The 14,104-nt window shown below is 37.1% G+C and overlaps 1 protein-coding gene across 1 annotated transcript in view; it reads right to left on the reverse strand.

The window, feature by feature from the left end:
• RARB (retinoic acid receptor beta) overlaps positions 1–14,104 on the reverse strand; it is a 399,083-nt gene that overhangs the window by 259,677 nt on the left and 125,302 nt on the right. Inside the window, exon 3 of the mRNA XM_089532927.1 lies at positions 13,212–13,680. Within this exon, the coding sequence (XP_089389053.1) occupies positions 13,212–13,386 (175 nt within the window). The 5' untranslated portion in view covers positions 13,387–13,680. The remainder of the gene's footprint in view (positions 1–13,211; positions 13,681–14,104) is intronic.

A 14,104-nucleotide genomic window follows, 5' to 3' on the forward strand; every position in this document is an offset into this window, starting at 1 on the left:
CACAAAACACTGGGGAAATGCTAAAGCTTGAGGAGAGGAGATACAACTATAGTTTTTGCACAGTCCTATGGTTCCTTTCAGTTGTCTGCCTATAAATACCATCAGCTTCAGTTTTGCCCTTGAAAAATACAGAATGTTCTTTTACCACTCTGCTAGCAAGCCTTTTTTCTCCATATAACAACTCATAGCTTACTTCATTAAGGAGCATCTTGTGAGTGAGGATAAGCTAAAGCTGTTTTTGACTGATCATTCACACCTAAGCAATCAGTTATATCTTTTGTCAAAACTGTTTACTCTTTCACACTGTGCTGAAGCCATTAAGAAAGAACACTGAAAAGCACTGGTTATTTATCCTTCTCCTCTTGACCTCTTAGGGAATTAATCTCAAACTTCCCATTTAATGACTGGAACAAAAGACCGTCTGTAGAAGACAGCCAGTTGCATGGAACTGTAGTTAAAACAGAAAGCCTCTGAGTGATGACTATTAGTATAGCCAAATTCCTTTTCCATCCAAATGTTTCAAAACGAATATAAGACTGAAAACATACCATTCCAGCCATTCAAGCAACTGAACAGACATGCAATGATTCCACTGCAAAGTAAAGTTGAAAATTACCTTAAGACAACAGAAGATCACCTTTAATTTATGCTATTTCAGAAGCAGTGCACACTTCTGCAATTTAATACTTGTTTAGCAAGTAATTTATACCAGATCACTTCAAAGATTTTCATTATACAACTGCAATAAAAAGTAGGTTTTCTTGTCACTTTCCCCGAGAGTCATATAGTTTACACATACAAGGTGACATGTTCTGGCAAACTTGCAACTATGAATGTTCACAAATACTATGCTGATCAAAACTGAAGAAATGCTTCATTTACTAACAAAGGAAGCATTTATTTGTGTCCCCCTAAAAATAGTATTTTCAATATGTCAATGAATTTATGATATTCCTGGTATGTGTTTCCTCTGCATTTCAAAGCTGTATACCATGGAATTCATAGAAATGGGTGGGGTTATCTCTTTGCATTTTCTTCAGTTCCTGCCACTGCAGAAAACTACTCTAGTCATTGTTTAATTCATACGCACATATAAATCATAATAATATGTCTGCTCAAATATCATCGTTCCCCAGAGGCAATGCTTCAACATTGCTAGCAAAAACTAAACTAAACTAAACAAACATAACCTTGCCCTTTTTGATTCAGTTGCCAGATCCAAATACCACCTGCTGAACTGAAGGAAGACATTATTAAAGACAAGTGAGCCAATGCACAGAAGCAACATAATGTAGAGATGATGCCAAATAAGTGTGTGTATGTGTGTATTTTCGCGTGTAGTGCACAGAAGAATGGAGAATGAATTATCCATGAATGGAAGTTATCCACAGACCTCTAAACTATCTGCTTTTAGTAGCACTGTTATTGGACATGTCACATCATATTACGTTTCAACCATGTCATGCTGTGCCTGAACCACAGTGGAACATGATGTAGAAGGACATAAAGCACAGTAGTAGATCAGTATATGATAAAAAGATGATACTGGTTTTGATTGACTCTTGCTGGGATTTCAGTAATCACTTACCCTTCTAAAATAAAGCACAGCTCAGCAGGTTATTTTCGTCTTTCAGAAACCATTCCCAACTGTTTTTTCTGTCCAGTCTACAAGAAGATCCCAAGATATTTCTGACAAAAATAAAGGATGTAAATACTTATCTGATGCATCCTCACACACTTAACAGCACAATTTAAAAAATATATATAGTCTCCTCTCCATGTTAAGACTGGTTTTTTTGTGCATTTTTGTAAAATGTACAAAATTGAAAAATGTAGTAACTTGCCATTTTGCACAGATAGTAAAAACTGTACCACCGGACAATTTGTGTCTTTGTTATCAGTCATCCTGACCTTTGGTTCTTGGTGTATGTATTCTGGGAAAGGTGTTCATTTTGTATAGAGACATTTTGTGGGAAATGACAACAAAAATATTTGGTGTCTCAGTTTCATATCAGAGGGGGATCTCTTATGGATACTGGAAATCTTCAACAGGCCCGCAAAATCACCTTTGCATTATAAATAATTTTGGACAACATTGTAAGGGGAAAAATACTATGCAAAAATAATTACCACCTTACCACAGATACGTAGGTGGAAATGGTTCCTACAATACATATCGATTTATGGACAACACTGGCCTAGTCTTTTAGGCCTCATTGTTCCTAGCAGGAATTGAAGCCTAAGTCCCATTGCTAGTCCTGCCTACAGTATACTTATTGAATCAATGAAAAAAATGCTGTCATCATTTATGTCAACTCCATGAATGCCTTGAGTCTACTCTAGTTGGGGCAATGAAATCGATTTAAGTCACAGAGTGCATCTTAAAACATGATGCTCATCCTGTTGTGCATTACCCACAAAGCAAGACCAGCAGCACCTTATAAACTGTATTTTGTAGAAGCTTTTCAGCCTTTATTGATACCCTGATTAGGTAATCCATTGAGTTGTGGGGTAAAACAGGCAAGCTTACACATTTGCAGCATTTTACATTGGGGCTCTGGTGTCACTGAGCTTTCTTGGAGACCTCATAGGCTACAAAAATAGGGCCAAGGACCAAATGCACCCCATAGACTACCATTTCCCCATTTCCTCTATACCCCGTGCCACAAATAGGGTTAGGAAAACATGGCAGCATTACTTTGTTCTGCATTTGAATTGTTTAACTGTCATGTTCTTTCTGCAATTTTTGTTCAATTCTTCAACGACAAACAGAAACAACACACTGTGCCATTCGCAATGACCAAATTCAATGAGTATAGATATTTCCAGCATGGTGAGGATCACGTTCTACCTTTCTAACAAAAACATTAAATGGGGAGGAGACTCTAAGGGCCAAAACACACTGCAGAAATAATCAATTTTGACATTGTTTTAACTGTCCTGGTTCAGTGCTAGGGAATCCTGGGAATTGTAGTTTATTGTGGCACAGAGCTCACTGACAGAGAAGGCTAAATGTCTCATAAAACTAGAATTCCCAGAATTCCCTAGGGCAGTTAAAGGTCAGGGTAGTCAAAGTGATGTTAAACCGGATTATTTCTGCAGTGTGTTTTGGGATTAAGAGGGGGGGGGGGAAGAGGTTTGAACTCCAATCTAACATTAACATGGCTGAATACACTAGTGACTTAAGTCTTCCATAATTTTTTTTTGGAAGGAACAAGCTATTTTAGCTATTTTCTTCCCACTGAAATAAATGTATTTAAGTATTTTAAGCCCATTGGCAAATCAGGACTTATTCTGCACATAATTCACATGTGACTGATTTGCTCAGAAACCAATGTTTTATGCACATAAAAAGTTGCGTCCTATGCAGAAAATGCTGTTTTCTCAAATCAATCACATCTTAATAAGTTCCTAACAACAGCATATTCTGAGCAGGATTCAGTTTTTTCTTCACTTAAAATATATCTTTTTTTCTGTGTAGAGACATAATATTCTGTGCAGGAAATGTTGTTTCCCATGAAAAAATGCTGTTTTCTCCACAAAACAATCAAATGTGAATTTTGCACAGAATAAGTTCTAAACTGCAAAAAATCATATCAGTCCAGGATACTTTTTAACCATTTTAAAATACTTTTTTCATCTGTAAAACACAAAAAAGATTCAGACACAAGAATTTAAGTGTTATGCATCTAGTTATCTGCATGGGGAGATTTGTTTTTTATTTACTTTTTGTTTATCTACATTGACATATTTTAACACTCAAAAACTTTCCATCTCAAACATGATGAAATTTGTGAATTATGGGAATTTCTTACAAATAAGCAAACTGAACTGAAAGTCTTAGCCATCCCAAACCCATAATAACAGTGTGTACTGTTGTAAACTGTGTAATGTAGAGCCTGATGCAGTATTTACATTTTTAAAACATTTTATTTATTTCAGTTCCACAAAGAATACTAAATCATCATCAAAAACAAAGTGTTCAAACAGGCTTAGAATATGAGTTAACATAAAACACATATAATGGATGCTTAATAGACAACTTTATTAGGACAGTTAAAGTATCTGGGTGGCACACTATGTTTAGGATGAACATAAAAATTCACTGAGGAACCCTTACATGATGGGGCTGGGTTCAAGAAGAAAGTGTCTCTCCATAAGTCAGCAGCTCCTCATGGTGGTCTGGGCAAATGTAAGGTAGTGGTCATATAATCGAGAAGAGTTGACCAGTCCTCATGAAAGGAGTGTGATTTCTTTTTTCCATTACAAGAATTGATGGTGCAGGAAAGTTTTCCAAGTAACCATGTATTCCAATCTCTATTCCTATCCACTTCTAAAGAATGCCTCTAAATGTCTATAAAGAATGTCTCTGAAGAACGCACATGTACAAGTGTCAATATGCTGTTCCTAGCAATGAGGAACAGTATCATAGGACAATTCTAGCAACCTCTCTACTAGTTGTAGTAGATGTAGTTGTAGTAGTAGTGCAATGTAGATGTAGTTGTAGTAGTAGTCTGCTAAGTGTATGTATAGCTCTTATACCAGCAGCATTAACATTTTATTTATATGATTAGAAAGCTGCCTCTTGGGGATAAGAACAGCTTTTACTTCTATGGGCACCAGAGGTACTGGAACATGAAAGCTTTATCCATGCTTTTCTTTATAAATGAGCAAAGATAAAGCCAGTTTTGAAAGGTGCTTAGCTCTTCTCTGCCTTTCATTACCCTCCTCCTCTTCTGCAACAGAGATCCTTCTGGATTTATGGAAGCACCTGGCATGATGTAGATATTCCTGATTTTCCAAGAATACATCATATTAGTAGGCTTGATAGAAACTAAATGCTCCCTACTGCCAAGATTTGCCCTAAAACTCTCAGTCTGGCATGGCATCCTGTGTTGTTGTTGTTTTAGGACGTGAAGAAGATCTGTGTTTCGGACCCATGTAGGAATGTGAGAAAACATGTTAATTTTAGTGCATGAATTCTGTAACTGCCATTTTCAAAGATGGCTGACACATAAACATCAGTTACATATGATCTTACATGAGTATGAAACATGTCTGGAGTCCATGTACTGTATATCTAGTAGTTGTTTTTATTTGTTTGTTTGCTAAGTAATATACTCTATGGCAGATACTGGATTTGAAGGAGAAGGATGGAGAAGAAGGAGTGGCTGAGAGACTGTGCTCATCTCCCAACACGTGTTAACTATCTGTCTCTAAAGAATGCCTGTATGGATGGCCTTAGTATCTACAAAAATACTTATCATTCACAGTATGTAAGATGGTGACCTTGCATAGTATTTAGGAACCCAAACATTGTCCATTCCCATCATAGAAAAATCTGCTTTTTTGTTTGTTTGTTTTTAATTCTGATACCAAAAGTTGAATGTGTCTGAGTATGCCTTTTCTTCCACTTTGCTGCAAGATTCTTAACACTTTTCAAACAGCTCGGAACACATTCATGTTCAGATCCCTGTGATGTTAATTTTGTTGACAAGTAGTGGATGTAAGAAGAGAATTTAGTGTTAGATGAAAGTCTTGTTTTAAGCATCTCTTGCCTCTCTATCTCACTGCATAATCCTAAAGGTCCAATGCTATTTAATTTTAAGCAAATGGTAGAAGGATTTTTGTAAGATATAGTAACTTCCCTAGAGGGTGGAATGAAGCATGTGTTTGCTTGAGGGAGTATACAGTGACAGGATTTATCACAAGTTTTTTGAACCAGATAATTATGTTTGATAGCACATCTGGCAGCATCATAAAAGCTTGAAATCCTAAGCTATTACACAGGAATTACTTTTGTAAATCATTTATGAATATTACTGATGTAAGCCTATTCTGAGTATTGAAATAGTGACTCAAGGACAAAGAGGATGGCAATGACTTCCTTTTCCCTTCAGGGCTCAACTGACTGTGCAACTGTTTCATCATTTTAAAATTGAGATCGCTGTGCTTAATAAGCAGTTGAGAATAAGCAGATGCAACTCAGGATTCATTTCTGTTATTCCCTAAATAGACAACAAGGGCTCATCATTCATAGACAAGGCAGGTGTTGGAGTTTCACTTTTAAATGACACATTTTAAGTAAGGCTGCAATCCTTACACTTAACAGGGAGTAAATCTGATTGGACTTCTTTCTGAGGAGGCATGCAACATAAAACTTTCAAAGTGACATACAGAAATATTTGAACATATAAGAGAAAAAAAATGGAGAGGAGTGGCATTGGTTAAAAAATAAAATTCACTACCAAAAGAATGCAGGTCAGTCTTTGGGGCTTCTTAAATTAACTTTTAATTCCAACTAAAGCACATCTACTGAACCAGTATGCTTAAATACAAGTGTATCATTCAGCAGTTTTTTTTTCCTGATTTCTTTGTTTCTTTTAAAGGTATCAGGGAATGCACTTCAATACAGACATTTATATGTTTTCAGAAGGGGACCACAGCAGAGATTCCCATTCATTTTAATAGCGAGAGCTCACCTGAATTTGCTCTATCTGTTCAAAACTTATTTTTTCATAAAAATTATATGAAAACACCATTCTTTAAAAGAAAAGTCAACAACCAACCATATACCAAACTTTCAACCACACACCATAGTTCCTCTATCTGTTCAAAACAGATAAGTGGATAGATAGTCCAAATATTACTTTTGGTTATACAGTGGGCCCTTGGTATCTGCTGGGGTTTGGTTCCAGGACCCTCCATGGATAATAAAATCAATGGATGCTCAGTTCCCATTATTGTATATTCTCATGTATAAGTCTAGAAATATTAGTCAAAAAATTGACCCCAAAAAACTGAGTTGATCTATCCATGGGTCAATGTAAGTACAGTCATCCCTTTCCATATGCGGGGACCCATTCCGGACCTCCCCCGCGTAAGGGAAAAAACACAGGTGGCTGGTGGCTGCAACGGCGCGCGCTGCATAGTAGCGTGCACGCCATTGCCTTTTCCAGCATGCAGCGCTGCTCCTTCCGGTACAGCTTCTAGCATATGCTGGAAGCTGCATATGACGTGGGCGCACTGTACTGTATTTTAACTCTTATTAAAAAAAAAAAAGAACCATCCCCTGGTGAGGGGGAAAAGTACAATCTGCCCTGGAAGCACTGATCCCACTCTATTCTCTCATCCATCCAGCCTTTAGGGTGAGCACTAACAATTATGTCTGCTGGAATTTTGTAACTTCTTTTGGAAGTCTTTGTTTTCCTTTGCTTCATCCTTTAGATCCTTTGTTGCATGCCCCTAAATTTTACCCTTGACCTATCCATGAATCAGATCAAAATCCATAATTTTGGCTTCAAAACCTGCCCCCAATTTATATATGAGGTCAACTTATAACTGAGTATATACAATAAATACACTGATTTAGTCCCGTATATAAAATGGCAAAATTAAGGTTTGCTCTTTGGAATTATTTTTTTTAAACTTTTCAAGCCAAAGATGGTTAAATGTGTGGCAAAAATACTGGACACCTGCACTGCCTACCATATTTTCCTTTTCCCCCCATATACTGTATGTACAAGACTAAAACTGAATGTCAGTGATAGATAAGTACTCATAATTATTGGAATACATATTTGTGTATGTGTGCATGCATACATATGTTTAACAAAGGTAAAACCAATATGAAAACAATTCAGATTAAGTGAAACATTAATCACTATTTAAACCCAAACTTACAAACTACAAAGCCACATGTCATAAAAAAGGCCCTAACTGTACATCATTAATGGAAAGAATAAACACTATCATGGCAACTTGGTTAATAAACCCTGTGAAATTGTCTGGCCCTTTTAGGCAGTGAAAAGAACAAAAGACAACCTGTCTTATCTGTCAATTATTCACAATTTAATGAGATAGCAATAGGATGGTGTGGATTTTCTGATTTATCTTAATCCTCCTAATGTATATGTTTGGATCGGGGGAGGGGGGAACTAATCAATTTCAAATCCCTGTCGGATGGATGTCAATCATGTGTTGGCTGTGGTATGGGCAATGTATGTGGTGCTGTTGCCAAGAAGGCAGAGCTAGACCTAAATCATCTCTTCAGTATGAGGCTGACAGTGCTGCATAACGCTCTTATGATAAAGGGCTTAAATACAACAGGGAACATGAAGTCAATCTGTTTGTACTTCAAACTATAATCTGTAGAATGCACACCCAATTATGCAAGCTTGAGACAGCACCTTATTTTCTACTGGTCACTATTTCAAGATCCTGGCATCTTGGTAAATTTTCCATACTGGATGGGCTCTGTAACATGTTCCTTCCAGATCTTTGCTTCTCCCTGTTCTCTCCTGAGAGTCACCTAAGTGCTTTAACACTCTTGTTTTAGAGCAGATGCAGGCAACACATGTATTTGCTTATTATCCTCTCCCCAAAATCTGCCAAATTTGATGCAAAATTAATTCAGATTGAAAACAAGGTATGTGTGAATGGTTGCTTTTCTGCTACTGCACTGCCAAATAATAGCAGTAGCTGTGGCAATTATGGTCTGTTTAAGGTAAGTCTGCACTGATAACACTGAAAGTCAATAAGACCACAGAGGCTATCAAACCCCATTTCAGAAGGATCTACATTTTTTCCATATCTGATCATTTTTTTTTAAATTGAAAAAATATGATTTTACATGATTCTATTAAATGAAAGTAACGGGAAATGGGCAACCTGAACAAATTTGCCAGCTGACTTGGTGAGAAACAGCTTCATTCAAAAAGACACATGGTACTTAGGTGATCATCTAAATAAAGATGAATTAATAGGAAGTGAGATTAATAACACCAAAGAAATGGAGGATTTATAAACAGATCACAGTACAAGAAGGGTTAAAAAAAGTCAGATACTAATACAGTCTTAATTCAGTAGCAGTAAAGAGTGTGACTGAGTTAGAAAATGGGATGTTTATTTTAACAAAAGAGAAATCTGCACAGTAGAACTTATCTAATGGAAGTCAAAGAGAAATTTATTGTTGTAACAAAATATGATTACATGTTATATCTGAAAATAATTTTATTTATTAAGTAATTTCAATAAAAATATTTTTAACAAAGAAAAAAGAAAAGACACATGGCGCACCCTCATGCAGACTGCTAAATGGACCAAGAGGTTGATTAATACCAGCCTCTGTTTTGTTAGCGCAATCATTCAGGAACAGTAATGTTCAGATCTAACCAACGTGTTGCTTTTATTACTTTAACATTAATTTAGAGTTCACCTTTGTAGAAAGGTAATATTTTTCCTTCCACCGACCTTTATAACACAGTGACCAACCTCATAATTATTAAGTATTTTTCTTATGTTAACCGGATATAAAAACAGAAGTTAAGCCATAAAGGTTGAGGTTAAGAAGTCAAACCCATTAGTATCATCAGTGGAATTAAATCTCCACCATGTATCTCCTTCTGTAAGCCACTTATGCTTGTAAAATTAATCTGGTCAAAAGCACTGTGAGGTGACTTGTGATAAGGCTTCTCTTGTGTGATCACAGCAATGATGTATCATAGGTGATGCCCTTCCTATAAGGCACTGCTAGCCAGACATCTCACCAGAACAAGAAGAGAAAGTTGTAGTCTAGACTTGAGACAGAAGTCATTGACATTACAGAAAATAATTAAGAGTATTGTACAAGCTCTTAATTATTTTCTATGACTTAAATGACTGTTGTCTCAAAAGTATTGTACAAGTTGTGGGATGCAGTGGCTTAGTGGTTAAGGTGCCAATTCTGAGGATCGTAAGGTTGGAAGGTTGGCAGTTCAAGGCCCAAGTGCCACATGATGGGGTGAACTCCCCTCACCTGTCCCACCTTCTGCCAACCTAGCAGTTCGAAAGTATGCAAATACAAGTAGATAAATAGGTACCATTTCAATGGGAAGGTAACAGCATTGTGTGCAGTCATTCTGGACACATGACCACCAGAGTAGTCCTTGGACAACACTGGGTCTTTGGCTTAGTAATGGAGATGAGCACTGCCCCCTACAGTCGGTTATGACTAGACATTCATATCAAGGGAAAACCTTTACCTTTAGCTTACTGTACAAGCTAAAGAAATCAAACTTTACCAGTCAGATGTGTACATTGATTGCAAAGAAATCACAGAGGGAATGTGCAAAGCTTGGGAAAAGTTACTTTTTTGCTACATAATAATTCTCAGTGTTCATGCTAACAAGGTGATCCTAAAAACTTCTAGTCCAAATAAATAACATTTCTAAGATATGAGAATGTGTGAACCTTTTCAAACACAAGGGCTACCAGTGCCATACACTCACGGATGACAATCTGTCCCAACAACAACAAGCCCACAAAACATCTAGTAACAGCAAATAAAGATGATGGCAATTATGCTCTCCCTTGCTTACCTTATGCTAATTTCCCTATCCAATCCCTTGATTTGATCATCACCATCCCCTCCTGATATCAAACAGAAGCAACAGGCAGGAAAGTGGGGAAACATGGGCAAAAGCCCAATTCCACACCGCACCCCAACAAAGAGACAGTTCAAGAGCAAAACCTTTCTTTTGTCTATTGTTCAATGCATTCACAATGTGTCAACAGCATCTTAACTACTGTATAAACTTCTGTTAGATTTTGCATTTAAAAAGTAATAGAATACTGAAAGCATGTTTCAAATGACATAAAATGTACCCTGAATCCAGTACAGTAATCTACTCTTTTAAATCTAGAATATCATTCCCTAACCTGACGGCCTCCAAAATTGTTGGGAATTTTAACTCTCAGTATTCACAGCTAGTATGGCCAATGGTACAGAACAGTAGTTACAAAATCTGAATTCGTCTTTATTGCATTTCAAAATCCTTGACCCTGTGTGGGCTTGTAGGAACTTTTATCCAATAACGTTTGGAAACCAAAGTTAGATCAAATGATCTAGTAGATCTATGCTTCACTGAAAGGAAGAGAGATATATTTATGGGAAGAAAAAAAGCAGTGTTATTTATATAAACCATATGCTTTACAGAACATATCAGTACTAAACAACTATTGCTATCACTTAAGTGTCAGCCAGTCCTGAATATTCTTCTCTGCTTGAGAGCCATTTAGGCTGCATCTGCACTGCAAGTTGACAATTTTTTAAAAAACATATTTTTATTGATTTTATACAATAATAATATTTACAATCCAATTTCCACAATGTCATACATTTATTCTAATTCAGCATTTTCTTCATTTTTCTCTCCAGTTATTATTCGTTTTTTCATTTTACCGCAACCTTTTTCTTTTCCTTATTTTATCTCTCAGTGGAATATTAGATCATAAATTGTCTATTAAACTTCCATCATATATTTTTCCCATATTTCTAATTTCCCACAAGTTGACAATTTTAACTGCCATGGCTCAATGCTATTAGCAATGTTACAATGCTAATTGTAGTTTTGTGAGACATTTAGTTTGCTCTGTCAGAGCTCTGATGCCCCAACAAACTACAGTTCCTATAATTTTATAGCACTGAGCCATGACAGTTGAAGTGCTGTCAACCTGGATTATTTCTACAGTGTGGATGCAGCCTTAGTCAGAATGTTATTCTAGGATCAGAAGAACTTGCTTCAAATCTGCACTCACATGTGAACTTCAGTGGATGGCACTGAACCCATCACTCTCCTTCAATCTATCCTACTTCATAGGTTTGTTACGAGCTTCTGTGCACACAACTTTGTGGAAAAGTACATACTGACATAACAGATATATTGTAATACTGTACTAGCAAGCAGTAGGCTACATAACGGATATACATAATCAGAGAAATACAGTCAGCCTCTACATTGGTGGCCTTTGTAGATCTGATTATCCATTGATTAAATTAATGTGTTCTCTCTAGGTTCTCCAGCAAGACTCTGCCAGAGGAGATTTATAGAAAATATTATTTAAGGAGCTAGTGATTCCTAGAGAAAACTCTTCTCTAGGCATTTGTAGGTCCTCCAGCACAATGATATGGTCAAGTTCCATTGGATGTTGACCACAAAATTGTGCTGGAGGACCTAGATTCCTACATTGGTGTTATCACAGGCAAAACAAGTGCTTTTTTATTTATGGTTTTTCCACTTTCATGGGGGACCTGCAACACCTAACTCCAGCAAATGTGGAGGGCCCACTGTACAGGAAGCCCCTGGTTATCTGATGGGTTAGAGACTACAACACTGTCAGAAACTGGAAGTGGTCAAAAAGCAGAACCCATATAGGAAATATGCGCAAATTGTGGTGGCTTGTTTGGGACTGTCCTTGTTTGTGTGCGCATACAGACGATGTTTGCAAGTCTCACAGTCAGCTTGATGCCTTCCTCTTCACCAGCTCACTTGACAAGCAGTGCTCACATGCATGGTCGATCCCAAGCAAGCCTCCATAGACAAAATGAACTGAGAAAAGAGTGGATCCCTTGGAGTCTCCTTAATTTGTGAGTGTTGAAAATGTGAGTCATCAGATAATAGGGTATCAAAAGACAGGGGCTTCCTGTATCAGTTCTACCAATTCATTTTTTAAAATTAATTTTTATTGTTCAACCAAACATAAATACACACCAACACTATTTCATTTTTGATAGATTTGTTGAGCAGAGCATTCAACACCATTTCCTTAGTTACAGTCTGGATGAGTGTTTGAGGAAACTGAAACATACTGTAAACTGAAGAAGAAATTCTAGAAACATATTTTCTATAAATCTGTAATAATGAAAAGAAATTCTTTCACTCAGATCCATAGGTCCAAGACCACATAACACAGACACCCAAAACATGGCAAAGATAAAAAGAGAGCCTCAGGGGCATATGCATCAGGTTAAACTTAGCAGTACATTTTAAACAAGTGTGCCTGTGAGCTGAAGACTGGAGTACCATCCCTGTCAATAGGGGCACAGTTCCTTAAATGATGCATTAGGTTACAGTTGATATGGTTTCAACCCATAGGAAATGAGCCCCACTGTCAGTGTTATAAGGCTGTTCCAACCACTCACTCAAGGAGCTCCAGAAGCGTACAATGACAGAAGATATACTTAGTAATCCCAGTGGGTTGGCAAAACATGTCCATCTTGGAGAGCTACACAAGTTTGCTAGAAGACTTGGGAATATCAAATGAAGGGCTGTTCCAACCCATACAAAACCAGATACTTTGACTAGTTATTTTAAAAATTAAATACTGGACAACATACCTGATCCTCAGTGCAGAAACTACTAAAGAAGAGCAACAGAAGAGTCAGTACTTACTTGCTGGAGATGGGGTACTGTATCCACTTGGTGGATTACCTTGAATGCCATGAAGAGTTGAAAGAGAAAGTCCACCAATGACAGGAGGAAAAAGTAGTGGGTACGGTGGTGTTGGATAGTGAGTCATATGTCCATTGACTGTTGGTACAGGACATGTACGGCTGCTGGTTGTCATGATAATGCCTCAAAGCAAAGAAACATTCACCACCATTACTCCATGGAAGCAAGAAAAAAGGTCCAGCGACTCAGCCTGAGAAAGCAGCTCATTTGATGATTCTCTTTTTTTTCCTCACTCCCAAATTCTTCCAGTCATTTTCCTGGTACATTCCTGCTGTGATGATAGTCCTTGTTTTGTTTTGTTTTTTTCTTATTTGAATACATATAAGAGACTGTTCAGATGCTGTTTCAAGTACGTTTTTCCCCCCGTATGTAGCAACAGATTCACACTACAGGTCCTTGACGAAATATTCTGCAGGAGGGGGAAACAACCACAAATAACAAAGGCTAGCACCTTTGGAAATGAATCTCCTCATTAATTAAGTAGCATGAAGAGAGCTGAATTAAGCTACAATCCAGCAGACCTTGAGTGCAAAAAAACAAAAACAACAAAAATACATACTACTTGTTCTGTTTTGTGCAAAAAAATGTCTACACTACTGTGTACACAAATATGTGAAGAATTGACTTTTTATAAAGGCAGAAGACATTCTCAGGACGAAATTGGGAAAAAGACACAATGGAACTACTCAAAATATTTTAAATAGTAAGATGAAGACTAGTAATTAACATAGCCAGGTTAAAATCATACATGGAAAGCTTCCCTAAAAATAAAGGTCTTCACCAACACTTGGAAAGCAGCAGTGTGAGGTGTCTCTGTTCCAGATTTTTGACAT

Source organism: Sceloporus occidentalis, unplaced genomic scaffold (genome assembly GCF_023333645.1).
Source record: "Sceloporus occidentalis isolate IW3139 unplaced genomic scaffold, rSceOcc1.0.p SCAF_7, whole genome shotgun sequence".
Taxonomy (NCBI): Eukaryota; Metazoa; Chordata; class Lepidosauria; order Squamata; family Phrynosomatidae; genus Sceloporus; species Sceloporus occidentalis.